General features: G+C 45.5%; 3 protein-coding genes across 3 annotated transcripts; all 3 read right to left on the bottom strand.

Moving 5' to 3' along the window:
- On the bottom strand, window positions 1-936 carry LOC116909731 (olfactory receptor 4D2-like). Its single transcript, XM_032913407.1, has one exon. The coding sequence runs from the start codon at window positions 934-936 to the stop codon at window positions 1-3; it is 936 nt and encodes a 311-aa protein (XP_032769298.1).
- A 3,163-nt stretch (window positions 937-4,099) lies between these two features.
- On the bottom strand, window positions 4,100-5,035 carry LOC116909753 (olfactory receptor 4D2-like). The gene has a single exon (XM_032913439.1). It carries the CDS (start codon window positions 5,033-5,035, stop codon window positions 4,100-4,102), a length of 936 nt encoding a protein of 311 aa, XP_032769330.1.
- Window positions 5,036-15,198: 10,163 nt separating this feature from the next.
- Window positions 15,199-16,140, bottom strand: LOC116909754 (olfactory receptor 4D1). The gene has a single exon (XM_032913440.1). It carries the CDS (start codon window positions 16,138-16,140, stop codon window positions 15,199-15,201), a length of 942 nt encoding a protein of 313 aa, XP_032769331.1.
- Window positions 16,141-27,954: the final 11,814 nt, after the last annotated feature.

The following is a 27,954-nucleotide window of genomic DNA, read 5'->3' as shown; positions in this document are numbered from 1 at the left end:
CTACTCTTTTCTGCAAACTATCAGATGCATCCCTAGTCTCCTCAGTGCTGCCTGCATCTCCTGGTTCCTGAGCGTGTAGATCATGGGGTTGAGCATGGGGGTCATGACCGTGTGGCTGATGGATACAGCCTTGTCCATGGGGAAGGGGGTGAAGGGCCGGGCATACAGGTAAATGCTTGGAATGAAGATCATAGACACCACAATGATGTGGGTGGTACAGGTGGATGCCACCTTCCTCCTCGCCTCCCCAGAATTCGACCTCAGCATCACCAGGATGACCAAGTAGGAAATCAGAAGGAGAAAGAACCAGATGACATCCAGCATCCCACTGTTGGAGATCATGAGGAACTCCAAGAGGGAGGTGTCTGTGCAGGCAAGTCTCAGCACTTGGGGGACATCACAGTAGAAATTATCCAGGATGTTGGGGCCACAGAAGGGCAAAGGCAGCATTAAAGACAGCTGGACAATCGAGTGGACAAATCCCACAATCCATGCTGTCACCACCAATACCACACAGTGTCGGGTGTTCATGATGGTGACATAGTGGAGGGGCCGTGAGATAGCCACAAGGCGATCATAGGCCATCACAGAGAGGAAGAAGACCATGGCCCCTCCCAGGAAGTGGAAGAAGAACACCTGTGCCATGCAGCCTCGGTAGGAGATGGTCTTCTTCTCAGAGAGGAAGTCCACCAGCATCTTGGGGGCAGTGACTGAGGAGAAGCAGAGGTCTAAGACAGCGAGATTGCGGAGCAAGAAGTACATAGGCGTGTGGAGCCTGGGGTCTGAGGAAACCGTGACTATGATGAGGAGGTTTCCCACCACAGTCGTGCTGTACACACACAAGAACACCAGAAACAGGAAGAGCTGAAGCTCCCAGATCTCTGAGAAGCCCAGGAAGATGAACTCTGACACCCATGTGAGGTTCTCTGGTTCCATGGGGTGTTCTGCAGGAACCTAAAGGAAGTGGCTAATGGATAACAAATGCATGAAGTGACTCCCTGCCCTGTTAGCACGCAGGGGCTCAGACTGAGTTGTTTGATATGATGGGCATCATCATGCAAAGACCATGGTACCGCCTACCTTGTCTCTGAAGAGGTGACAAGTCCTGGAATACACATTCATGTATTATCTTAAAGCCACTCAGAAAGATCTGCAACTTTCCCTCCCAACATCCACACAGTGATGAGAAGACAGAGTGAGGTGCTCTGGAATGAACCAAGTGTTGCTTCCGGTTTGTTTGGTTTTTTTTTCCCCAGAGTTAACCAGGAATGAGTAACTCATGTCTTTGGAATTTCAGTTCCAACATGTGAAGCTGGGAATGGAAAAGGCTTTCTTTCCTGGGCTTCCTGTTGGAGTGAGTGGAACGACACATTTGAAATTCCTACAAGTGGTGCTGGGATAAGCAGTCACCCTCAGTGAGCCTTCAGTGTGTCCCCGTGTACATCTCTCTCCGCCTTCCAGCCTGCAGACTTCTGGGCTTGCGTTCACACAGCATTTAGACAGGGGCGACACTTCTCTGTGTCTGTTTTTACAGCACAAGTCGTAAGTTCCGGGGAACGTGGATGTAGTTCTCAAAACTCATTTGTTCCTAGCACTGGGCTTCTTGGTAGTAGGCAGTATTTATTAAGCACCTGCTGTTGCTTGCAGGGTGGGTGAATAATGGTAGAACATGTGGGTCCTTGTAGAGGTGCCTCTGCACACAGCTGAATGTTGGTATGGAGTTGCTTCTCACTCCCTCAGACAGGAGCCTCTTGCTTGGTGAGGCTCCACGGGATGTGGGTAACAACGGTGAGACGGAAATCGAGACGTCCAAGCAAGTAAGCGATAGACGCTGAGTGTTGCTGGAAGGGACACATGAAGCGCTTTTGAAAGGATATCACTTTCACAGGAAGCTAAGAAAGGGGGAGGAGCTGGATGGAGGAAGTGGGAAGAGATGAAATAAAGGAAGAGGTCGAGGAAGGGAAACAGAATACACAGAGCAGGAGACGGAGTGGACAGTGGAGGGAGCGGACAGGGATGGACACATTGAGACAAGCTGGGGTAGAGAGGCAGAGGCAGCGTGAGGGGTGCAGGCTCCTAACTCCCCTGTCCACGCTTACCCTCTCCAGCCTCTCTTCTCTGGTCTACTGCAGTCTATTTACTCTGGGGACCATTATCTTCTCACTCCCCCTGCCCCCATGTTTGCACCTCATCCTCGCTCCCCACAGCTGCCTTCTGAATGAGTGAGGCCTTCTAGAATGTGGACCTGACGGTTTTCAATGTCTCTCTAGTGCCCGTGGCTTACACCTCCACCTCCTAGCGGCTACCTACAGTGCTCTGTGCATAGAGCTGAGATAGAAAAGCATGTTTACACACATGCATTTCTTATGAGGCTATAAATGTCCATTTAACTTTGCAATGATGTCACCAAGTTGCTATCTTATCTACAGAATGGATGGTTTCCATTTGGTTATTTCCATATCCTTCACAGTAATTCCTGGTTGGTTTTTTTTTTTTTTTTTTTCAAATAAATGAGAGAATTCTTCATCCTTGAGGTCCAAAGACACTTTAGAAACACCCCACCATGGCACTTAGACTCCATCAAATATGTTTTAAATTCTTTAACACTGTGAACCTAGCGGCAACCAGAACAACTTAGAAGTTGCTTCAGCATTAGCTCACTTCGTGAATTAGCCATTAATAATGTAAGCTTGCTGTGTGTAGCCATGTCCAGAATTTTGTATTGATTTTCCCTGAAAAGATATTAAGTTTTCAGCGCCCTCCCTCTGAATCCTAGGGTCAATCCTGTGCTCGGATGTCACCACGTGGAACCTGGGCACCTGCTATTAACACCACAGCAGCCGCTCCTGCTGTGCCTGCTGTCCCTAGATGGATTCTCCTCAAGTGCACGCCACTTACTTACTCCCGCCTACTGGCAAACATTTGCAAAGTCCTTCCAACAGCTGATCTGGGTTCAGGAGGCAAACCCCTTCCTCTCACCTTGCCTCAGCCCCGCATGGGACGCCATGGCTCATACCTTCTTGGAGGTCCTTTGCCATGGCTTCTGTTTTCCAGTCCTGAGCCATCCCTCAAGTGTGCTACCTGTGTGGGGCCCTGGAGGGACAGGGCAGGGACTATCCCAGGGGAGACTGTAGGACAGGGCTTAGGAGGCCAGCTGGGCTCATTACTACTGAGACCTGGGCAGCAGTGTGGGACTTATTAAAAAAAAAAAAAAAAAAAAAACAAAGTTTCTCTCTGTCTCAGAGCGTATGTTCTCTGAGGGATCTTCCTTGGGGGCCCAAAGCACGAAAAGCATTGAGAAGTTTGGAGATTTGTGCCATGTACAGTTTGCTGACCAGCCGCTGAAAGGACGAGAGGGTCTTCAACAGAAGGAGATTCTCTGGGAGTTTGAGAATGTGTCTCTTAGCCGAGTAATTCTGAACCTTGAGAGAATTGCTTCCATACTCTAAATTTTCTTATTGTAAAACTGTTCACTACTTTATTTTTAATGTAATCATATATTTTTATTATTTTTTAAAAGATTTATTTATTTTATTTATATGAGTAAACTGTAGCTGTCTTCAGACACACCAGAAGAGGGCATCAGATCTCATTACAGATGGTTGTGAGCCACCATGTGGGTGCTGGGAATTGAACTCAGGACCTCTGGAAGAGCAGTCAGTGTTCTTAACCACTGAGCCATCTCTCCAGTCTGGTTTTTTTTTTTTTTTATCATTTCTGTTTCTGTCTGTTCATGCACATGTTTGTGTACATACACATGCATGCATACGTTTGTGTATGTGCATGCGCGCGCGCGCGCACACACACACACACACACACACACACACACAGGAATCCGAGGGTCAGCCTTCTTCTGTGATGTGGGTTGTGAGGCTTTGCAGCAATGCCTTGACCTGATAAACCATTTCACTGTCCCAAAACTGTTTAATGTAATACCACAACCACTGCCAGGTTTATAAGAAGGAATACAATAAAGAGTGAGGGGTGTCATCAAGAAATACTGGGGCATTCTGATTTCTTGCTGGGATAAGGCCCTCCCTTCCCTGTTCACTTGGGATAACACAAGACATTTCAGATGTGAAGTCATCCTATTTAAATCTCACTCCCTGTTGCAAATTGCTAAGCGCTTTGCTAGTCTCTTCATGGCTGCCTGCATCTCCTGGTTCCTGAGCGTGTAGATCATGGGGTTGAGCATGGGGGTCATGACCGTGTGGCTGATGGATACAGCCTTGTCCATGGGGAAGGGGGTGAAGGGCCGGGCATACAGGTAAATGCTCGGAATGAAGATCATAGACACCACGATGATGTGGGTGGTGCAGGTGGATGCCACCTTCCTCCTCGCCTCCCCTGAGTGCGACCTCAGCATCACCAGGATGACCAAGTAGGAGATCAGAAGGAGAAAGAACCAGATGACATCCAGCATCCCACTGTTGGAGATCATGAGGAACTCCAAGAGGGAGGTGTCAGTGCAGGCAAGTCTCAGCACTTGGGGGACATCACAGTAGAAATTATCCAGGATGTTGGGGCCACAGAAAGGCAATGGAAGCATCAGACACAGCTGGACAATGGAATGGGCAAAGCCTCCTACCCAGGCAGCCACCACCAGTCCCATACAAAGCTGGGTGTTCATGATGGTGACATAGTGGAGGGGCCGTGAGATAGCCACAAGGCGATCATAGGCCATCACAGAGAGGAAGAAGACCATGGCCCCTCCCAGGAAGTGGAAGAAGAACACCTGTGCCATGCAGCCTCGGTAGGAGATGGTCTTCTTCTCAGAGAGGAAGTCCACCAGCATCTTGGGGGCAGTGACTGAGGAGAAGCAGAGGTCTAAGACAGCGAGATTGCAGAGCAAGAAGTACATAGGCGTGTGGAGCCTGGGGTCTGAGGAAACCGTGACTATGATGAGGAGGTTTCCCACCACGGTCGTGCTGTACACACACAAGAACACCAGAAACAGGAAGAGCTGAAGCTCCCAGATCTCTGAGAAGCCCAGGAAGATGAACTCTGACACCCATGTGAGGTTCTCTGGTTCCATGGGGTGTTCTGCAGGAACCTAAAGGAAGTGGCTAATGGATAACAAATGCAGGCGAAGTGACTCCTTGCCCTGTTAGCATGCAAGGGCTCAGACGAATTGTTCTTATCCATATGATGGGCATTATCATGGGAAGACCATGATGCTCCTTGCTTCCTTCTCTCTGAAGAATCGGTAAGTGGGTATTGGCGCACACGTTTAGGAGACAGTGTTTTAGTTTTGTATTTGTTTGCTTTGTTTCTTGAGACAGGGTCTTGTTCTGTAGCTCAGACTGTCATCAAATCAGATTCTCCTGTCTCAGCCTTTCCAGCGCTGTGCTGACAGTGTGTGGTAGCATGACAAGTCCCACAGATGCCTTAAAGCCACACGGAAGAGTTTGCCACCTGCCTGTCTAAGTCTGCAAAGCAGTGGGAAGACATTGAGTGAGAGCCTCTCTCGAGTAAATTTCTGGTTTTATTTTCCTTGAGACTTCAGCAAAAGCAGGTGGCTTGTTTTATTAAGATCCCAACGGGCACATCAGTAAAGTGGGAGCGTCAACGACAAAGCTTCATTTTCTCATTTTCTGTGGGATAAATAGAAAGGCACACGTAAATCCCTGTAACTGCCTGGAGTAGTGCGCATGCTCAGTGTGCTCTGCGGGCTGGTCTCCAGCCTCCGGTATTCCGGTCTTTGCTTGTTTATATCAGTTTTGATACATTTAACACATCCCGGTGTTAACAAACCTTTCATGTTGCTAGTGCTTCCTCCTCAACTCAATCACGTGGTCCTGGGAACAAGGTTTGGCTTCCAAATTTATTTGTTCCCAGCAGTGCCCAGGACCTGATAACAGTGTACTTAGCACAGAGCTGTTGGTGGGGCAGGGTAAACAAATTGTCATAGGATGAAGAATTTCTTGTTGTCCTAGGGTCACTATTGCTGTGGTGAAGCACCATGACCAAAAGCAACTTGGGGAGGAAGGGTTTCCTTCACTCACAGTTCCATGTAACCATCCATTATCAAAAGCAACGAGGGAGAGAACTCAAGCAGGGCAGGAACCTGGAGGCAGGAGCTGATGCAAAGGCCATGGAGGGGTGCTGCTTACTTGGTTACTCCTAATGGCTTGCTAAGTCTTCCTTCTTAGAGAACCCAGGGCCACCAGCCCAGGGATGGCACCACCCAGAATGTTGGACCCTCCACTAATTAGGAAAATGAACCAAGCTCTGGGGACCTGTCCGAGGTGGTATTCAACTCAGGCACACATTATAGCCATTGCAATCTTATGAACAAAATTGTGCATGGTTAGAACAATACTTTGGTGGCAAACCTTAATGAAGAAGAGAGCATGGATATTAGAGAGAGAAAGAGAATGAGCAAAGAAGAGAACGTGGATGAAAGAGAGAGAGAGAGAGAGAGAGAGAGAGAGAGAGAGAGAGAGAGAGAGAGAGCGCATTGATGTTTAGGCTCAAACCCAACTGAATAGAAATTCCTTGGATTTTTTTTTTCTGGTATAGTTATGGTAAAATGCTACCTTTTATGGGAGGGGGGGCAGGGGAGTCTCCCGAAGCCAGATGGAGGTTATTTCCTGACTTGGGGCTCTCTCTTTTCAGATGACTCTAGCTTGTGTCGAGTTGACATAAAACTCACACATGTCAAGCAATCATCAGACACAGTTGGAGCCGTCACATCCAGCCGCTTCCCACTCCTCCGCACAGGAGCCTCTTAACTGATGAGGTTCCACAGGACAGATATACAGGCAAGAGCGAGCTGGAATTGGGGGGTTTGTGAAATTAGAACTAGCTGGTGACTCCTGTTGAAAGAGGATTCGGAGAGCTCTTCTGGGAGCATACTGAATTTAGCAGACATAATATCTAAGGCGAGAGGGAAAAGGGTGTTGCTAATAAAAGAAATTGGAATAGATGGAGTGAAGGGAGACGGCAAAAAAGAACTGAGGTAACAGTGTGGGAAAGGAGGAAAATAGATTTGTTAGGGTTGAAGAGAGGAGCTGGAAGTGAGTGAGACAGATATGGTGCCAGAATGAGGGCAAGTGTGCTCCCCATTCCTGCCTGTGTTCCCCATTCCTACCTGTGCCCCCATGCCTGCTCCGTGCTCCCCATCCCTGTCCTGTCTCATGCTCCCCATCCCTGCCCTGCCCTGTGCTCCCCATCCCTGCCCCGTGCTCCCATGCCTGCCCTGTCTCATGCTCCCCTACTCTTTCTCCTTTGGCCTATTGTAATCCATTAGCTACTGGATACCAGGCTCTATCTTCCCAGCCTTGTTTTTATGCTCTCCCACTCCTGCGTCCTTCCATAGGGGGATGTGATCATGCTCCTTTCTTGTCATAAAATGAATGACCATCTAATGCCCACAGCTTAAAACTCTGATACTAAAAGTATATATAAAGCGAATATAAGGCAGGGTAGATGACACGTCCGCAACTGTCAGCATTACATGCCAACCATAAAAGTCACCTCCACGTACCACACCTTTGTAATCAGGGCCCCTGTCACCCAGCAACCAATAGCTGTCTGAGGAACTCATAGTTCCCTCACATGCCATCCCTTCAAGTAAGTCTGCACCTTTGGCAAGAACTCCTGTTTCCTTAAATACCTTCTGTAAGGAATCCGACCTAGAAACACCCAGAGGCACCTTCTCTCTGGCTGCTGTCTCTGCATCCATCCCCACAAGAACGAACTCTGCATCTACCCAGGCTCCACTTACACTTCCCACGCCTCTCCGGGGCCACACTGACCATTTCTCCTGTCACCCGCTTAACCCGAGGGCAAACTCAGTAGTGGCGTCTGTGACAGCAACTCTGATTAAGTAGTTGCTCAAACAACACCCGCCAGCCTCCTGGAATGGCGCAAAGTGGCCTTGCTCTCCAGACTGTGGGGCATGTGATGGTTTTGCTCTTCCTCTCCTTCCTCTGCTCTCCGCATCCTCCCTCCCAACAGCGGGCTCCATTGAGCCTAAGCTTACTTGCTCCCCGTGTAACCTAGAACACCCGTTTGCACCATCACACGCCCCATGCCCGCTGTACCCCCAGTGTCCCGCACACTTTGAGCTGACTCTAGTCGAGTCTCACTTATTCTTACCTACCAACAAGGTCCTTCTAACAGTTGACGTGTGTGGGAGAGCAAAGCCCTTTCTCTCACCACACCTCAGCCCAGCATGGGACTTTATGGCTTACACCTTCTTGGAGGTCCTTTGCTGTGACTTCAGTTTTCCAGTCAGTCCTTGGCCATCCCGATTGTACTGCATGTGTGCACCCTAGAGAAACAAGGAGTGTCCTGTGGGGAAACCTATTGGACAGGATTCAGGGAGCAGAGCTGGGTTCATTACCACTGGGGCCTGGGCAGCAGTGGGACCTGTTAAAAAGTTTTTATATCTCAAGGCATCCACCAGTTTTTAGAAGTCTTCCTGGAGGACCCAAAGCACCAAGAACAAAAACAATTTTAGAGATTTTTGTACTTCAGGGTTTGCTGTCCAAGACCTTAAAAGACAAGGTCTTCAACAGGGGCTGGAGAGATGGGTCAGTAGTCAAGAGCACTTGTTGCTCTTACTGAAGACCTGGGTTCGATTCTCAGCACCCACATTCTAGCTCGCAGTCATTGCTAACTCTAACGCCAGACACTCTGGCATCATCTTATCTTCCGCCCACCTTTTATGACCTCTATGGGCACCAGGCACACATTATGGTGCACATACATGCATACATACATACATACATACATACATACATACATACATACATACAGGCAAAAACAAAATCATACACTGTCTTAGTCAGGGTTTCTATTCCTGTACAAACATCATGACCAACAAGCAAGTTGGGGAGGAAAGGGTTTAATCAGCTTACATTGCTGTTTATCACCAAAGGAAGTCAGGCCTGGAACTCAAGCAGGGCAGGAAGCAGGAGCTGATGAAGAGGCCAGGGAGGAATGTTACTTACTGACTTGCCTACTCTGGCTTGCTCACCTTGCTTTCTTATAGAACCCAAGACTACCAGCCTAGGGACAGCACCACCCACAATGGGCCCTCCCACCCTTGATCACTAATTGAGAAAATGCCTTACAGCTGGATCTCATGGAGGCCTTTCCTCAAAGAAGGCTCCTTTCTGTGGTAGCGCCAGTTTGTGTCAAGTTGACACACAAACCAGCCAGTACATACTCATAAATTTAAAAGTAAAATGCCTTCTAAGGTCAACAGAAAGTGACTGGGAGTTTTACAAGAACCTGTTTCTATTATGATCTACTCTATTCGTGTTTTTTTTAGCCTGGCACTAACTTCACATAGATATATGATACTTTGATTTAATCAGCCACTCGTATTCCAACTTTTTTCCATGATGGTTGATTTCATTGTCAACTTGAACAGATATGGTGTTAGTGAGGCATGCAGTTGGATTCTATGAGGAAGTTTTTAGAGGATGACTCTGAATATGTCACTGTCATCAAGATAATGACATATTATTCCTTCCTTCCTTATTTTTTCTTTCTTTCTTTTGCGCTGAATTGAAATAGATGTCAGTAAAATCAGAGGTGGGAAATCGTTTGTATACTACAACAGAACCTTAAAGCCTGACAAATCTTGTCCCACATTTTGTGACACCGTAGATTTACCACCCTAAGCTGGGTCTACTCTCACTATCTCTGGAGTGTTGGGATTCTTTGCACTTGAATTATCGGTCCCTTTAGATAAGAGAATTGTATAGGAAATCCACATGTTCTCATTTTGAAGGATGTATACAATAAAATTAACAGGTATTGTATATTTGACATAATGTAATAACTGTAGAGTTCTTCCCAGACTCCAGGGAACAAAAGGAAGATCATGCCTCCTATAGTGTCCCAGAGTCCCGACACATCGCCTTCATGGTTCTTTTAGAGTGAATGTTTCTTTGATTGACTGATCCAGTGCCCCCATCTTGTCTTCAGGACCTGATATTCTTTCTCCCACTCAAAGCAACCCATTGCTGTGGCTCCCCATTGACCCACTGACCCATTGATCCATTGACCCATTGACCCTCGCTTTTATTCAGTATCTGACTCACTAAAATTTTCATTTCAGGATACATTTCAGCTTGGCTTTTCTTTAGAAATTGTCTTTATTAAATTCTCTTTTCATGCCTCAACTTGCTTTCCTTGTTTTACTCAAGTGTTTATGTTTCTGAGAAGTTTATGTCACCAATCCATACCCTCTTTGAGATCCTTGGAAGTGTGTGTCATCGTTTTAAGTCACTTTCTTGTGTGATGTCTAAGCTGCTTTTGCTGAGGAACATTACTCTGGGAGCACTCATGTTTGGAAGAGAACTTTCATCTGGTTGTTCGTGTTGCTCGTGCCCTTCAATGAACCAAGTCATCTAAAGGTAGGTCACTGGGTGTGTTTCTTGACATGGATGTCTTATCCCACTTCTGTTGAGTGAGTGTTTGGTTGTCAGGTTGTGGGACAGCAGAATAATGCTTGGGCTTCTTTTTGTTCCAACTCAGTGTTGATATATGAATAGGGTGTCAGAAGGTCTCAGCTCAGCTAGGTCTAAGTGAAGCTTCTGAGCCCAAAGTCGAACCTTCTGTAGAGTGAGAAGCTTCTCAATGCTGATCCTCAGACTTTGTGGACAGCTCACCAGGTTCTACAGTTGGTCCCTTAGTGACAGAGTTTAGGGAAGGTTGTGGCAGGAGTAGGTGCTGCTACCTGGCAAGGGCCATGGGATTTGTAGCCTCCAGGAATAAGTGTGTGTGTAGGGATCATGCCAAGATTTGAGAATCCTTACCTGGGGGAAGGAGGAGAGTGCATGGGGCAACAATCATCAGGCAGGCGGTGGGTTGGGGCAGGATCATACCTTTCAGTGTGAAGAATAAGAGTGAATTTTTTGAAGAAATCTTGTGGAATGGAAGATGCTTCTCTGACCATCCAAAGAAAATATTGCATTTTACAAGGCATATTTCCAATTTCTAAGAACCTTTTTCTCATTTTCTATTGAACATTTCTAAAGTGGCATCCCAATCCCCACTCATGATTTGTGGCTAGAATTATAGTAAATATAGCGTCCACCCCAGGCTTTGACTGCGGCACTACTGACCTACTAATATTACACGAGGTGTTCCCAAGATGCCTTAGTCTGACTGATCTCCTGCCACAGTGTCCCACAGGCTGAACCTTAGTATGAGTATAAATGTATTTCTCATCGTTCTCCTGGTGGGAAAGGTCTGAGGTGAAGATTAGAGGTCTTAGAAGGTCAACTTTTCTGAGTCTTCACATGGTGGTGAGTGGCTCTCTAGGGTCTCCTTCAGAATTGCTGGCCACATTTATAACGTGAAGTGATCTGGACACCTAGCAAAGACCCCACAACTCACAAACCATCAGATTCAACACATGGTTGTGTGGGGTCAGCAAACACTCAGTCTGTAGCAGTTCCCATGGGAAATAGAGCTCTTTATTATCCTGTACAGAGGCAGACACAATCATTTCAAAATAAAAGGTTCAATTAGAAACATTTTTAAGTTGAAATATTTTATTTCCTTTAATTGATAATTGTTTTCTTTTTTGTTTGTTTGTTTGGTTGGTTTGGTTTGGTGTTGAGACAGGGTCTCTCTAAGTAGTCCTGCCTGTCCTAAAGCTCACTAAGTAGACCACGTTGACCTCGAACTCACTGAGATCTGCCTGGTTTGACCTCCCTAGTGCTAGAATAAAGGAATGAGCCACCAAACCCTACTTTTTTCCTCCCAGTTTCTCACTTTTGTCTAACTTTAATATCTGTCTTTTATTGGGGCATTTTTTCTTCTTAATCTGCTTGATGGTCTGCGGTCAAACATTAGTATTTCAAATCAAATCACTCAGACACTTGCGGGATGTTCTGTGTGATCAGGGCCTGACACATAGAAATCTCCAGAGCCCGTCACATCAGGTATTTTATCAGAAGCTTCCAGAATACTAATTTGGAATGATATACTGGAAACTGTCCTTCTGGGGCTTTTTAGTATCTCTAAATAAAATTCTTTTTTTTTTTTTTTTAAGAGCTGGGGACCGAACCCAGGGCCTTGCGCTTGCTAGGCAAGTGCTCTACCACTGAGCTAAATCCCCAACCCCTAAATAAAATTCTTAATGGTTAGTGATGTAGCTCAGTCTGTAGAGTGCTTGCCTATCAGGGGTGAAGTCCCCGGTTTAATCCCTCACACCTTACAAACCAAGCATGGTGGTCTATGTCTATAATACAAGCACTCCAGAGTAGAGGCAGGAGGATAGAAGTGCAAGGTCATCGATAGGTACACAGAGAGTTCCATGATGTTCCAGAATACATGAAATGCTTCTGCTGCTGCTGTTGATGATGGTAATGGTGGTGGTGGTGGTGGTGGTGGTGGTGGTGATGGTGATGATGATGATGATGATGACGACAATGGTGACGACGACAACAACAATGATGATGATAATGACAATGATATCTTCCTGATGTCCTATTAGGGCTTTGATATAGGAGCTCCGCAGTAGCAGGGTGAAGACTAAGACACTCCCTCCTTGGTCTATATGAGTTCTCAGCACCTGACCTGTCCTCTCAGGTTGCCATGCAACCTGTTGGCTTCACCAAACACATGATCTGGTGGCCCCTGTTCACGGTAGAGTTTTCTTCTCAAGGTCAGTCTTTCTTACTCAAGACAATAGTGTCTCTTCCTGTCGTCAGTGGGTACCACATGCAGACACTGTTGTTTGACCTGGAAGAAGAGTTAGACATTATCACGTCCTTTTTTGTACAGACTGAAGTGACCACAGAGGTAGACAACTGAGTCCTAGGAGAATTCTACTGAGGTAGTTCTACAGAATTTTCTTCCCCCAACCACACACATGCATACAAACATGTACACACATATGCACAAAGGAAAAAATAACTTGCATGTGTTTCTCTTTTATTTTGTCTCCCAAAATGGCTCCAATGTGAAACTGTGACATCCAGAGGTCTGGCAGCCACATCCTGCATGAGAGGAAAGTAAGGCATCACCAAGAAGACAACACTGGGGCTGGAGAGATGGCTCAGCAGTTAAGAGCACTGACTGCTCTTCCAGAGGTCATGAGTTCAATTCCCAGCAACCACATGGTGGCTCACAACTATCTGTAATGAGATCTGGTGCCCTCTTCTGGCCTGCAGTCACATATGCAGGCAGAATGCTGTACATAAAATAAATTAAAAAAATCTTTAAAAAAAAAAAAAAAAGACAACGCTGAGCTGGAACATTTTTTGATGTGCAGAATTAACCAACTGGATACTGCTTGTCCCAGATCTTCTATATGATACACAGCTTTCCTCCTCCCTTGAGCTGTTCTCATTGGCTTAGCTGCTGGCAGACAAGGGAATCTCACTGATACAGACTTCAGAAGTTGTTGGTACAGAATTCAGAGGCAATGGCCAATGTTTCCTGAACAATTCACACACACACACACACACACACACACACACACACACACCAGTGCAGAAGGGTCACACATTAAATGCCACATTTTGAGAGGGGGATGTTGTCATACAGCAGTGAAGATAGGAGGTTTGCCCAGGATGCTGGAGTCAGGAGGTTAGGATAAAGAAACCAACTGGAGGACCACAGATGCTGCGCCTGGAAAAGAGACGATCTGGAGGATGTGATGGTCCACGCCCTCCTCCTCTTGTTTCTAAATTATGGCTATAAATATGAAAAGAAAAAAGGAGGAAGAAATCTAGACACAGAATAGACTCAGGGCGGCCATTATGATGCAGAGAAATCGAGAAGAGCCTGTGGCATTCAGGTCTTTGTGGGAAAAAGCTCCTGCATTGTGCTCAAAACTTACCCTCAATACTGAGAGTTTTGCAAAAAGTTGTATATCTCACCATGAACAAATATACAGCAATAAAGTCATAATAAAAACCAGGTGCCAGGGCCTTAGGCAAAAAATAGAAACTCTTGTGTCTGTCAGATGCAGCTAAAGACACGGGGAGATTTTCTGAGAAGTGTCTGTGTCTCCAGGCTGCTAAAAACTCTCGTTCCAGTTAGAGGTCACACCTTAGAGTCAATGAAACCAAATTCTATTGTTCCACTTTGTAAAACAACCATATTCTAGATGGCTGGTTAGCTCAGTTGGTTAGAGCGTGGTGCAAAAAATAACCATATTCTGAGTTTTCTTATCTGTAATATTTTAATACAAAGTATAGAAGAATCTAATAACAGTGCCTGACACAGAAGTAACTCATGAAGATATATTGCTGTAATCTGATTTGTTGGTGTTTGTGTGTCTGTGTGTGTGTGTGTGTGTGTGTGTGTGTGTGTGTGAGAGAGAGAGAGAGAGAGAGAGAGAGAGAGAGAGAGAGAGAGAGAGAGTTAGTTGTGGAGTCCAGAGGGTAAGCTCAGAAATTGCTCCTCAGATACCATTTATAAGGGGTTTTGTTGGGGATTGGTTCTAATGCTTTGAATTAATCTAGCCCCCAAAATCGGTAATCCGCATGTTCAAATACTGAAGGTCCTTGTCCCCAGTTGGTTTTCAATCAACCAATAAAGAGCCAACAGCCAATGAATGGGCAGGTAGACTGAGGCAGGACTTGAGATCTGCTCAGGCGAGAACCAGGAGAGAGGAAGGAGTCAGAATCATCATGAGAGGGGTGTAGGAAAGACCAGCCATATAAGAATTCTGGTAAGTGGCTCTAGTGGCCACTTCCTCCAACTGAGTTTTGGGTAGCAGAGATGTAATATAGATTTTAAAGGAGGTTAACTCTGGAATGCTGGACGGCAGTATTTGATAGTCATGGGAAGGATTAGAAGTGTCCAAGTCAAGGCATAAGAAAATCAGCTGGCATGTGTGTCTTTCATTAGTGAATCCAGATAGTTCTTGGGCATTTGACCCGCCAGGAGCACAGAGTGGTTAACTAACCATCACAATGGGATTTTTTTAGACAGTGTATCTCACTTGTCCTTACATCTCTAGGGCTGGCTGGCCAGTAATCCCCATGGTCCCTTCTCTCCAGCTCTCAAGCTTTAGGATTCTAAGCAGCCATTATTATGCCTGGGATTATGCATATGAGTTCCGAGGATCGAATTCAGGCCTTGATGTTCTCAAGGAAAGCACTTCACAAGCTGAACTTTCTCTCCAGCCCTGGTTATTATGTACAAGGACTTAACTCTGCTTTTCCCCCAGGGTGGCACAAGTCCAGAGAAATCTGCCATTGAAAGACAATCTATTTAAAGCTCATCTCTTTTAGTAAGCACTAGGAGCTTTGCCAGTCTCTTCATGGCTGCCTGCATCTCCTGGTTCCTGAGCGTGTAGATCATGGGGTTGAGCATGGGGGTCAAGACTGTGTAGCTGATGGACACGGCTTTGTCCAAGGGAAAGGGACTGAAGGGCCTGGAGTAGATGTAGATGCAGGGAATGAAGATCATGGACACCACGATGATGTGGGTGGTGCAAGTGGACGCCGCCTTCCTCCTCGCCTGCCCTGAGTGCGACCTCAGCATCACCAGGATGACAGTGTAAGAGATAAGAAGGAGGAGGAACCAGATGAGGACCAGCATCCCACTGTTGGAGATCATGAGGAGCTCCAGGAGGGAGGTGTCAGTGCAGGCAAGCCTCAGCACTTGGGGGACATCACAGTAGAAGTTATCCAGGATGTTGGGGCCACAGAAAGGCAATGGGAGCATCAGACACAGCTGGACAATGGAATGGGCAAAGCCTCCTACCCAGGCAGCCACCACCAGTCCCACACACAGCCTGGTGTTCATGATGGAGACATAGTGGAGGGGCTGGGAGATGGCTATGTATCGGTCGTAGGCCATCACTGAGAGGAAGAAGACCGTCCCACCTCCCAGAAGATGAAAGAAGAAGATCTGTGCCATGCAGCCCTGGTAGGAGATGGTCTTGGTCTCGTGAAAGAAGTCCACCAGCATCTTGGGGGAGGTGACTGTCGAGTAGCTGAGATCTATGACGGCCAGGTTTCGAAGCAGAAAATACATAGGCATGTCCAGCCTGGGGTCAAAGGTCACGGTAACCATGATAAGGATGTTTCCCACCACAGTGGTGATGTAGACACACAGAAACACCACAAACAGGAGTTTCTGGAGTTCTTGAGTCTGTGAGAAACCTAAGAGAATAAACTCTGACACCCATGTGATGTTCTGAGGTTCCATGGGTCCCTCCCCGTGTGCCTAGAGAGATAACACGATGTAAAACATTGTGAACAGTCAGTCAGGTCTGGGGGTGTTTGTTTGGTTGGTTTGGGTTTTGTTCACTTGTTTGGCTTTGTGTTTCTGTTTTGTTTTGTTTTGTTTTTTTGCTTTGGAGGACCATGATTAAATTGGTCAAAGCTCTTCCAAGGTATGGCTTGACAGAGCTTCCTAGGAAGATAGAGACGTATCCAGCCGCCGCCGGCTTAGTTCTCTGACCACATCTGGCTCTGTATCAGAGGCATTTATAGACACAAGCTCCCTGCTCCCCTGAAACAATGTCTTTGGACAAGGATTTATTTCTCTTTTTCATACCTCCAGCATCCAGGATATGACCTTGCGAAGTACAGCTTTCACAACCTTGCTTGAAACCATTGGTGAGCAGATACACATGTCGTTACACAGCTGGAGTCACGGGCCCATTCACACGTGTGTGTAAATCATGAGAGGATGCAGAGACTAACGACTTTAGATAGACAGACACCCCGGGGCAGCGGTTTGGAGGGGGGAGTTGTACGGGGTACATGTCTGAAGAAAGAGAGGTGTACTCTAAGTAACTGTGAACCTGGTGGTGGGGGCACACTCCTCTAATCCCAGCACTTGGGAGGCAGAGGCAGGCAGATCTCTCTGGGTTCAAGGCCAGCCTGGTCTGCAGAGGGAGCTCTAGCACAGCCAGGCCTACACAGAGAAACGCTGCCTTGGAAAAGCAAAGCCCAACACCGACCACAACAGACCCCGACACAGGAGAGAAGTCGGGGTGCACACAGTCAGATGTGAGTGGAAGAAGAGGCGGGAAGATGATCTTGGGGTCCTGAGCTGGGATGACTCACGCAGCTTGTATTTTTCTACCTCTGCGCTTCTCTGTGTGTTTCTCATGTTGAGCAACTTAGAGAAGCTCAGGCCCAGTACAACTCCTCCTGAGACTCTCACACTGCGTATTTATAATTAATGCAAATGCTCTTATAGGCGCATCATGCTAGGCAATCTTCGTGACATTTAAAATTCTTAAGTATGGGGTCTAATGACGCAGCAGTTTAAAGCACTTCCTGCTCTTACAGAAGGACCCTAGTTCAGATCCCAGACCTCATTTCAACTGGCCCACAACAGCCTGTAACTGCAGCTCCACCCATACATACACATACAAACCCACACACAAATACACACATAATTACCAGTAAAATTCGGGTATGGTGAGTGGTGACCGGTAAAAAATATCACACTGAGTTCTCTCTAAGATTATCTACACCTAGGAGGCATGAAACCCCCAAATCTTGTCACGTGACCCATCATGCGACATTCTTTATCCTCAAGTGCCTGTGTAAAAGCAGTGCTTCAGGATGATGGTTCGTCTGCTTACCCTGTGTTCTCCACAACTCTCAGCAAAGGGCCATTTAAGCAATTCTCCCTGAAGGCAGGAGGATCTCTGAGTTCAAGGCCAGCCTGAGTTCCAGGACAGCCAGAGCTATGAGGGGAAATCCTGTCTCAAAAACCAAGAGAAAATGGAGGAGGAAGAAGAGAGGGAAAAAAAAAGGAGGTGAGGGCTGGTAGGATGGCTCAGTGGGCAACAAACTTATGGTAAGATTGACCTAAGGTTGACCCCAGAAACCTGTATAAACTTCTAAGAGAACTGACTCCACAAAGTTGTCCTCTGACCTTGTGTGCCACACATCCTACACAAATACATCTCGAACATGCATGCACATGCACGCACACGCCATCCCAACAAGCACACACACCACCACCACCAGCAACACCACCACCACCACAGATCGAAAGATAAAATAAAAATGAAATTTAAAGAAATAAGATGAGGGCTCCAGAGAAGTGAATTGGTGGATAAGCTACCTGTGCTGTGAGTACAAGGACCAGACTTTAGAGCCCCAGCACCCAGAGTGATGGAGAAAAGTACCTGATGTCAACTGCTGGCCTCCACACATGTGCACTCATGTGTGAGCCTACACGCATGTGCACATTACACGCATGTTTTTATTAGTATGAAAGACCTCAGAGGTTCTCCAAATTTTTATATTTATGTCTCTGCATTATTTGAAATTTTTACTTTAAATAAACTATGCATCAATCATGATAAAAAAAAAAAAGAAGATTTGAAAACGAGGTAACACGTGACAGAATCGTATCTCCTGGGTAAGATAATAGGTGACTGTGATGCAGTGCTCCGAGATGTAAGATATCAGATTTATTTACAATGTATCAAATCCATAAGATCAATTATTCACAAGTGAAAGGGCATAGCACTGTTTTCACCCCCACTCCCAAGGACCAGCGACATGCCTGGCAATTACCTGCTGGTGTGAATGGATTCCCTTCTGTTCCTGAGAACCAACCACGATGACAACACCTGTGGCAAACGCCGAGTCCTGAGACCAGAGGATGCCACCGAGAGATTCAACTTTTGTCTTTTAAAAGAGATTCAGGGCTTCTTTTTACCTATGGAAAAACAGTTAAGATTTACCTACAATGTACCAACCACCCAAGAAATTAAAATATAATAAGAGAAATGCATTTCTTGGGTTATCGCTTTGGCAGGAGAAGCTTTAAAACTTGGACTCCTCAACACTGTGAGAGTTTAGGGAAACAGAAACCACTGTACTCCAGCCAAAGTTGGAGATATAAACCTCACCCACACGTTTGTTAGAGTCTCCCCTAGGTATTTGTCAGAACAATAAAAGCTAGTTCTAAAAATGTATATTTAAGAATGCATGTTCCCCATCAAATATAATTTGATTAAACCAGAAGCAGTGTAAATAACCATGTATGTCATATTGCTAAATAAAATATGACATCTCCGGGTGTTAAAATTCTAGGTGTGATAAATTCATGTTCTAACATGAAATTTGATTGTATGGTATTTTAGTTTATTATGTATTGATATTATTTTAAAGAAATAATTACAAAACATTTTTAGCATTGGAAGTGGTTTTTGAAACAGGATCTAGGGCTGGAGAGATGGCTCAGTGGTTAAGAGCACTGACTGCTCTTCCAGAGGTCCTAAGTTCAATTCCCAGCAACCACATGGTGGCTCACAACCATCTGTAATGGGATCTGAAGTCCTCTTCTGGTGTGTCTGAAGACAGCTACAGTGTACTCGTATACATAAAATAAATAAATAAATCTAAAAAAAGAAAGAAAGAAGGAAGAAAGGAAAGAAGGAAGGAAGGAAGGAAGGAAAGAAAGAAAGAAAGAAAGAAAGAAAGAAAGAAAGAAAGAAAGAAAGAAAGAAAGAAAGAAAGAAAGAAAGAGGAGGTAACTATGAAGTCCTGGCCTGGATGTAAATCAGGCCAGCCTCAAACTTGGGACGATCTCCCTGACTCTGGAGTGCTGGGATTGCAAGCAAAGGCCACTATGTCAGGCTGACATTTTGTTAAAATGTTATAAGATCAAAATGCTAACAGCAGTGGCTGGTGTTTATATCCAGTTGAAGGCACTGGTTTCATAGATAAATAGTTCTTCTCCTTTACTAATTGTTCTTGTTTCTCATAGTTTAGAAACGGTCATAAGATTGACGATTAGCAGATACATCACAATAAGAGAGCAAAGGGAGCCGGGGAGCGAGCCTAAGGCTTCTGGGCATTGCTGAGCGCCAGCCCCGTCTGCTCAGCCCTGTCCTGAATAAAGATGGCCTGAGTGCAGAGAAGGGAAGTCTCAGAACACCAACAGGAGAGGAGTGGGAAGAGAGGAGGAGAGGGGAGGAGGAGAGAAGTGTGTGTGTAAGACACACACACACTCACACACACACACTAGCTCTGCAAATAAAGAACAGAAAACATCAGGTCCTCATTGCAGAAGCAGCCATTTCCCCTCCTCTTTCCAAGTTCTCACACACCTCCCAGGGTAACCCTCATGGCTGCAGCCCTAACCTTTCTCCTAGCAGCCCTGTTCCACAAGGCCCCGCCGGTCTTTATCAGTCTGTGCTCACGCTCACTCCTCTTCTTCAAACCCAAATTCTTCTCTGGCTCTCCTGTCTGATCTTCTAGCCCCTCACCCAGCCAGGCACGTATGGATTCCGCACATTCTGTCTTTAGAACAAAATAGCTCTTCCTTTGAAATCACTGGCCAGTTATCCCTCCCACCTGACTTACTGGGCTAGGCTCCCGGGAGGGTTTCCGCCTCCAGACTGAGCTCCATTTTAATTCACACTGTAATGCACAGTATGTGGTCAATTTTTCAAGAAATACCTTCCCCATCTAATTCAAAATGTCTTCCGAAGCATTCCACGGCTGTTCATCGTCTACAGGAAAGAACTAACACTTAGACGGAATTCCAGGCGTGCTCTCACATCTATTCTAGAGAGTGCCCCCATGTTTCTAGAACAATCTGCCACCTCAGTAGTAATCACAATCATTTATCGTTATGGTAACACTCATCAGTATGTATCTATAGGGTGTTTCCTGTGGGTTAGGCACTATGCTAAATATCTCAGAAGCATTCTCTTATTCAGTGCTGATAACACATAGGAAATACAGTGAATCATGTCTATGCATGAGGAAACTGAGGTTTACCAGGAGTAAATAACCACCCCAGCTCACACTGGGAATGACCAGCAGAGCCAGATCTAAATTGGCCTCAGAATCTGCACCCAGAACTACCATTCTCCTCTCCTTGTTTTCCTCTAGATGCCTCGGTGTCAACAGAGCTGGGCCCCTCCAAAGTCCCTCGGGTGACAGTGCCCCATGTGGATGTTGTCTGGTCCTACTCAGCCATCTGAATCACACCCTTTTTTGAAGGTTTAGGAGTCTCCAAGTCTCCTAGAAGATTGTCCTGTGTCAGTACCTTTCCATGAGGATGTCTCTGTCACCTCCTGTATTATAATCTCCATGTGAGGCCAGTGCCAGCAAGTACATGGTGCCCAGCGCACACAGCCTCTCACAGAGAGTGCTTACTTTGTGATGGCTGAAGTGTTGAAATGGGCCCAACCCATTCCACTGGAAGCTGAAGAATGGGAAATAGCTCTGGATGAAGGGTCCTGAAAAGGAAGGCAGGGATCCTCGCTCCTAACACATAGAAAGCACAAGCACGACCTTTGCAAGGTCGACATTTCCCCCACTAACCCCTACGAGTCTTGCAGTGCTTCCTCTACCTGTAGGAGCAAGGGAGCGGGCTAAGAGGGGCTGCAGATGGGGAGAGACATGGACAAGGGTGGAGGAAGCAGAGGATCCCCAAGCACTCCCTGTTGTTACTCGGTGTGTCCTTCATTGGTTGTTGCTCTCAGGAAATCAGTCTCCATGACACTGAGAGGGGAAGGGAGGAGGTGAGTTTGCCACACAGGGATGAACCTACCATGTGTCCACCCTTGGAGCAGGGACAGTGAGGCAGAAGAGTGGCCATGGAGAAGGACTGAAGACCTGGGGTGGGTAGGAGAGTGGAGAGGCAGGAGGAGGAAGGTGGGACCAGAGAAGATTAAAAAGGGAATATTAGAGAGTAGGAAGTGAGAGCATTGCCTTTTCTCTGTGTGTGGGAAGAAGCTGCAGTATGGGTGTGGGCGTTGGGGGAGAAAACGCTGTCTATATTTTGCCTTCCCTCCCGCCCTCTATCCTAAATTTTCCCCAACATAAATCGGTATAGGCAGAAGTCTTAGCTCCAAATAAAACTAACTGTTCTCCAAATCTCCTTCCTCCAGGATTCTTGACCAGTGACTTCACCATACCTTCCCTCTGCCCTGTGCTGGTCTCACAACGGGTTTTATCTGGAGTCTCTCAGCCATGACTTGGCCATGGGAAGGACCCTGAAGTCACCACCTACCTCCAGCCCAAATGGCCAGGGAGACTCAGAGCCTTCATCTTCTACCCATCTTTCTCCTACCGCTCCACTCTCTCTGTCCGTCTCTCAGGCCAGAACATGGAGGATTATCCGTAAGAAGCTCAATTCTTCTGGGAACAAAAGTTAGTCTTAATTCTTGGAGTGAAGATGGGCTCAAGGCTGCTGAGGGCAGAGGAGCGGTGGGAGTTATTAAAACTCTGGGAGCTCTTGCATCAGAGACAGGTAATCACTGAGAGACTGCCTTGGGGCTAGGGCTTCAGGATGACAGCTCACAGGACCAGCAGAAGAGTAAGAGCCCCTAGGGAAAGCCAATCCAAGAGGGGGTTTATAAGAAGGAAAGCCCTGGGGTCAGCACCATGGACAGCGCCAGCGTGTCAGCCTTCTTGGTCACTGTACTCAGAAAAGGGATCAGTGTCCTAAGACACTATCCAAGTCACCCCTCTACAGACTGAGCCCCAAAGCCCTTCTCACCTGTACTCCTTCATCTCAACTAACAAACTCTTTGCACGGCCAGAGTGAAATACTCATTATAAATTGGCTACATTCACTCTCAAGATGTAATTCACATCTAACACCGAAAGGATTCTGGGGGTTGTATCCAGGGTCTCACACATGGTAGACTAAGTGCTACATTGCACAGTATAGTCGAGTCTTTCCTCTTACTTGTGAAATACCATAGTCAAGATATCGAAGTTACAAAAGCAGTAAACAATGCCGAAAGCTGTTAAGCAGAAAATGCCGACTCACATACAAAGGCAGAAGCTATTCATCCAGGAGATACAACAATTACAAATGTTGATGTGCCATGTCTTGGGCTCCCAATTTCCTCAAGCAAATGCCAAAAGGCATGAAACGCAAGAAGGGTCCTAACACAGCAAAGAGAACTCCACATCCCAGGGTCACCTTAGATGGGTTGTCTAAGCTAAATACCAACAAAGAGATTTTATATTTAATTGTATCATAGGTCAAATGAATTTAGCATGTGCAGAGTTCAAAGGACAACTTTCAGAAATTAGTTGTCTCCTTTTAGTTGATCCTGGAGATCAAACTTAGGTTTTCAGCCTTGGTTCTTTTAAGGAAACTTTAACTGATCCATCTCATCAGCCTCTAATCTTTTTATCTAAAAATGGTTCATATCAACCAGACTGTGTACAAACTGTGTGATGATTCAGTAACAAAAGATAAGCAACCGACTTAAAAATTAAGGTCCAGGAATATAACTCAGTTGGTAGAGTATTTGTTTTATATTCCTGAAGCGCTGGGTTGGGTCCCTAGCACCATGTGAATACATAAATATAAATAAATGAGCACGACGTTTTGAATTGGTATTTCTTTAAAGAAGATATGTGAGTGACCAATAAGCATGTTCAAACATCGAGCAGCACCGAGGATATGCATATTAAAACCATGAGATACCATTTTATCTTCACAAGCATGGCTATACTAAAAAGACAGATGGTGTGAGGGTTTGAATGGTTAACGTGCTCCACAGACTCAGACATTTGAACCTGGGTCCCCAGTTGGTGGCTCTGTTTTAGCAAGGCTTAGGAAGTGTGTCACTGGAGGTGAGCTCTGGGAATTGAAAGACTCATATGTTTTGGATTTGTTCTCTGTTTCCTGCTTGCAGTTCAAGATGTGAGCCCTCCACATGCTATGGCTAAGCCTTCGCTCCAGCATTGTGGATTCTAACCCCCTGGAACTGCAAATCTAAAGAAACTCTTTCCCCTTTAAGTTTCCGTAGTCATGGTGTTTTATCACCTCAATAGAAAAGCAAATGATGGGGTTGGGGATTTGGCTCAGTGGTAGAGCACTTACCTAGGAAGCGCAAGGTCCTGGGTTCAGTCCCCAGCCCTGGAGAAAAAAAAAAGAAAAGAAAAGCAAATGATGCAGATAGGCAAGTGTGTTGGTAACAACGTGGAGAATAGAATCCTTATACACTTTTAGTGGGTGACAGAGTGGCACTTTGTAAAAACAGTCTGGCTATTCTTCAAAATGTTAGTGGAGACTGGTCTATAAAATCCAGTGATCCCATATCCAGGTATATATCCCCGATGAATAAAAGTGTATTTCCATATACATTGTTTTTATGGCTGGCTTTCCTAGCTCTTTAACCACAATACCTACTAAGTAGAAACAGCCCAAATGTCCAATAGTTGTACTAAATAGACAAATGAATGTGGTATATCCATTCAATGGAATATACTTCAGTCGTTAAAAAGGAATGAAGTACTGATACATGTCACACACTACATGAATGAAACCTGAAAGCAAACAAAGGAAACAGATACAAAACCAGTTATGAAATACCCAGAACAGGCTAATGCACAGGGCAAAAGCAGATTAGTGTTGCCAGTTTAAGAGAACAGAAAGGATAATGGCAGGTAACAGATACAAGGTATCTTTGGGGAGTGAAGAAATTGTTCTGGAGCTACTGACAAAGCTACAGAAAGGTGTATACACATGTAGTGTGTAATTTTAAAAGAACCCATGCTTGTTCTGGCTTCATGCCTGCCGGCATCTCTGGCCTCTGTCTGTTCCTTGCCCAGTGCAACAGCCTGAGACTGTAATAGGTGCTTATTTCTCTGGCTGGCTTTACTAAGCTGCCCAGCAGGTATCCCTCCTGTGAACGCCCAGAGCTACCGCTGGTGTTCAACCAACTGTACCCCCCTGCGGCTTGGCTCTGCCCATGCCACAGCTGCCACACAGCTGCACCCTCTCACTTGCCCACCTGGATTGCTGTGAATGGAAAACACCAGACAATCTTAATTTTAAAATTAACCAGAATGACACAACTGCAGGGCATGGAATCTTTTGTCGTAAACTCGTCGTCTATTCTATGTTGAAAATTCTTCCAGTGGTGGAAGCTGTCACAGGGTCTGACAATTCCCCGGCCTACATCCTGCATGTCCTTTACTTTCCAACTCATTTAAAAAAAGGCCGTTCCTTTCTCCCATGTCCCCTTTTCCTCTCTTGGGCCAGAAAATATTGCCTCCTTTGCCTCCTTATCTTTGTCCAGCGATTAGCTTCTTGTTGTCTTTATTAGTCGATAGAATAATTAGAGGAAATCCCCCTGCGCGCACACACACACACACACACACACACACACACACACACACACACACAAAGCCCCACTGAGTTGTACCTCTGTTGTTTGTTTCTTTGTGTAGTCCTGGCTGTCCCAGAACTCACTCTGTAGACCAGACTGGCCTCAAACTCAGAGACCTCCCAAATGCTGGCAATAAAGACATGTAACACCACTGCCTGGCAGCTGGATTGTACACTTTAAAGTGGTGAGTAAAGGGGCTGAGGAGATGGCTTAACAGTTAAGGGAAGTGGCTGCTCTTCTAGAGGACCTGAGTTTGATTCCCAGTGTACACACGGCAGCTGACAGCTGTCTTAACTCCAGAGGAACTGATGCCTCTGTTGGCACTGGGCATACACAGCACAGAGACATACATGAAGGTAAGACACCCACATACATGAGGTAAGTAAATAGACAAATATTTAAAAACTCAGTAGTTAAAAAAATAAAACAATGAATGTATGTTGGACCTGGTGACGTAGGTCTGGGACTTAGCTGTTTGAGACAACGAGAGAGTAAGTTCAAAGCGAACCTGGGCTGCAGAGTGAGTTCAAGGCAAGCGAGAGCCTTCAAAATTGGAAGCAAGAGGAAAGATGGGACGGTACTCCGTGATGGAGCACTTAGTCTACCATGTGTGAGACCCTGGATACAACCCCCGGAATCCGCTCGGTGTTAGATGTGAATTACATCTTGAGAGTGAATGTAGCCATCAGGTCTAGCTAAGTGGCTTCATTCTCGCTGACTTCAAGACTACTTTTGTTTTTTATCTTTGCGTGTGTGTGTGTGTGTGTGTGTGTGTGTGTGTGTGTGTGTGTGTGTGTGTGTGTTATAAGAAGTCTAAGTTCAGGCATCAACATTTTGTAAGAGAAAAACAACCCTCTTTTATGAGATTTATTTGTATTTGTTTTATTTCTGTGTATTTATATGTGCATCTGTGTGAGTAAAACATGCGTTTGCCCACAGAGGCCAGAGAGGAATATCCTGTCCCCTAGAGCTGGAGTGACAGGTGGTTATGAGCCACCTGATGTAGATGCCGGGGACTGAACTCCAGTTCTCTGGAAGAGCAGTGGCTTAACTAGGATTACTAGTGCTGTGATGAAATTCCATGACAGAAAAGCAAGTTAGGGAGGAAAGGGCTTTCAGCTCACACTTTCAAATTGCTGCTCATCATCAAAGGAAGTCAGGACAGGAATTCAAACAGGGCAGGAGCCTGAAGGCAGGAGCTGATGCAGAGGCCATGAAGGAGTGCTGTTTCCTGACCTGCACATGGCTTGCTCAGTCTGCTTTTACACAGGACTAAGGGACCACCAGCCCAGGGATGACCCCCACCCAAAATGGTCTTGGCCCATCCCCCATCAATCGATAATTATGAAAATGGAGGCATTTTCTCTGTTAAGATTCCTTGCTTTCAGATGATTCCGCACTGAACCCGTCTGGACCTGGGCTCTTTTTGGTTGGGAGACCTTTAATGACTGCTTCTATTTCGTTAGGAGTTATGGGGTTGTTCAAATGGTTTATGTGTTCCTGATTTAACTTCAGTACCTGGTATCTGTCTAGGAAATTGTCCATTTCCTGCAGATTTTCAAGTTTTGTTGAATAGAGGCTTTTGTAGTAGGATCTGATGATTTTTTTAATTTCCTCTGATTCTGTAGTTATGTCTCCCTTTTCATTTCTGATTTTGTTAATTTGGACACACTCTCTGTGTCCTCTCGTTAGTCTGGCTAAGGGTTTATCTATCTTGTTGATTTTCTCAAAGAACCAACTTTTGGTTCTGTTGATTCTTTGTATGGTCCTTTTTGTTTCTACTTGGTTGATTTCAGCTCTGAGTTTGATTATTTCCTGCCTTCTACTCCTCCTGGGTGTATTTGCTTCTTTTTGTTCTAGAGCTTTTAGGTGTGCTGTCAAGCTGCTGATATATGCTCTCTCCTGTTTCTTTCTGCAGGCACTCAGAGCTACGAGTTTTCCTCTTAGCACAGCTTTCATTGTGTCCCATAAGTTTGGGTATGTTGTACCTTCATTTTCATTAAATTCTAAGAAGTCTTTAATTTCTTTCTTTATTTCTCCCTTGACCAGGTTATCATTGAGTAGAGCATTGTTCAACTTCCAAGTATATGTGGGCGTTCTTCCCTTATTGTTATTGAAGACCAGCTTTAGCCCATGGTGGTCTGATAGGATGCTTGGGATTATTTATATCTTTCTGTATCTGTTGAGGCCTGTTTTATAACCTATTATATGGTCAATTTTGGAGAAAGTACCATGAGGTGGTGAGAAGAAGGTATATCTTTTTGTTTTAGGATAGAATGTTCTATAAATATCTGTTAAGTCCATTTGGTTCATGACTTCTCTTAGTCTGTCTATGTCTCTGTTTAATTTCTGTTCCCATGATCTGTCCATTGATGAGAGTGGGGTGTTGAAATCTCCTACTATTATTGTGTGAGGTGCAATGTGTGCTTTGAGCTTTAGTAAGGTTTCTTTTTTGTATGTAGGTGCCCTTGTATTTGGAGCATAGATATTTAGGATTGAGAGTTCATCTTGGTGGATTTTTCCTTTGATGAATATGAAGCATCCTTCCTTATCTTTTTTGATGACTTTTAGTTGAAAATCGATTTTATTTGATATTAGAATGGCTACTCCAGCTTGCGTCTTCAGACCATTTGCTTGGAAAGTTGTTTTCCAGCCTTTCACTCTGAGGTAGTGTCTGTCTTTGTCTCTGAGGTGTGTTTCCTGTAGGCAGCAGAATGCAGGGTCCTCATTGCGTATCCAGTTTGTTAATCTATGTCTTTTTATTGGGGAATTGAGACCATTGATGTTGAGAGATATTAAGGAATAGTGATTATTGCTTCCTGTTATATTCATATTTGGATGTGAGGTTATGTTTGTGTGCTTTTCTTCTCTTTGTTTTGTTGCCAAGACGATTC

The sequence above is a fragment of the Rattus rattus genome, chromosome 9, assembly GCF_011064425.1.
Source record: "Rattus rattus isolate New Zealand chromosome 9, Rrattus_CSIRO_v1, whole genome shotgun sequence".
Lineage (NCBI taxonomy): Eukaryota > Metazoa > Chordata > Mammalia > Rodentia > Muridae > Rattus > Rattus rattus.
The sequence above is the reverse complement of the archived record's forward strand: the minus strand, read 5'-3'. Positions and strand labels throughout refer to the sequence as shown.

Bases quoted from the DNA above. Each gene is read 5' to 3' on its own strand.
- LOC116909731 (XM_032913407.1), bottom strand. From the start codon at position 936: ATGGAACCAGAGAACCTCACATGGGTGTCAGAGTTCATCTTCCTGGGC.
- LOC116909753 (XM_032913439.1), bottom strand. From the start codon at position 5,035: ATGGAACCAGAGAACCTCACATGGGTGTCAGAGTTCATCTTCCTGGGC.
- LOC116909754 (XM_032913440.1), bottom strand. From the start codon at position 16,140: ATGGAACCTCAGAACATCACATGGGTGTCAGAGTTTATTCTCTTAGGT.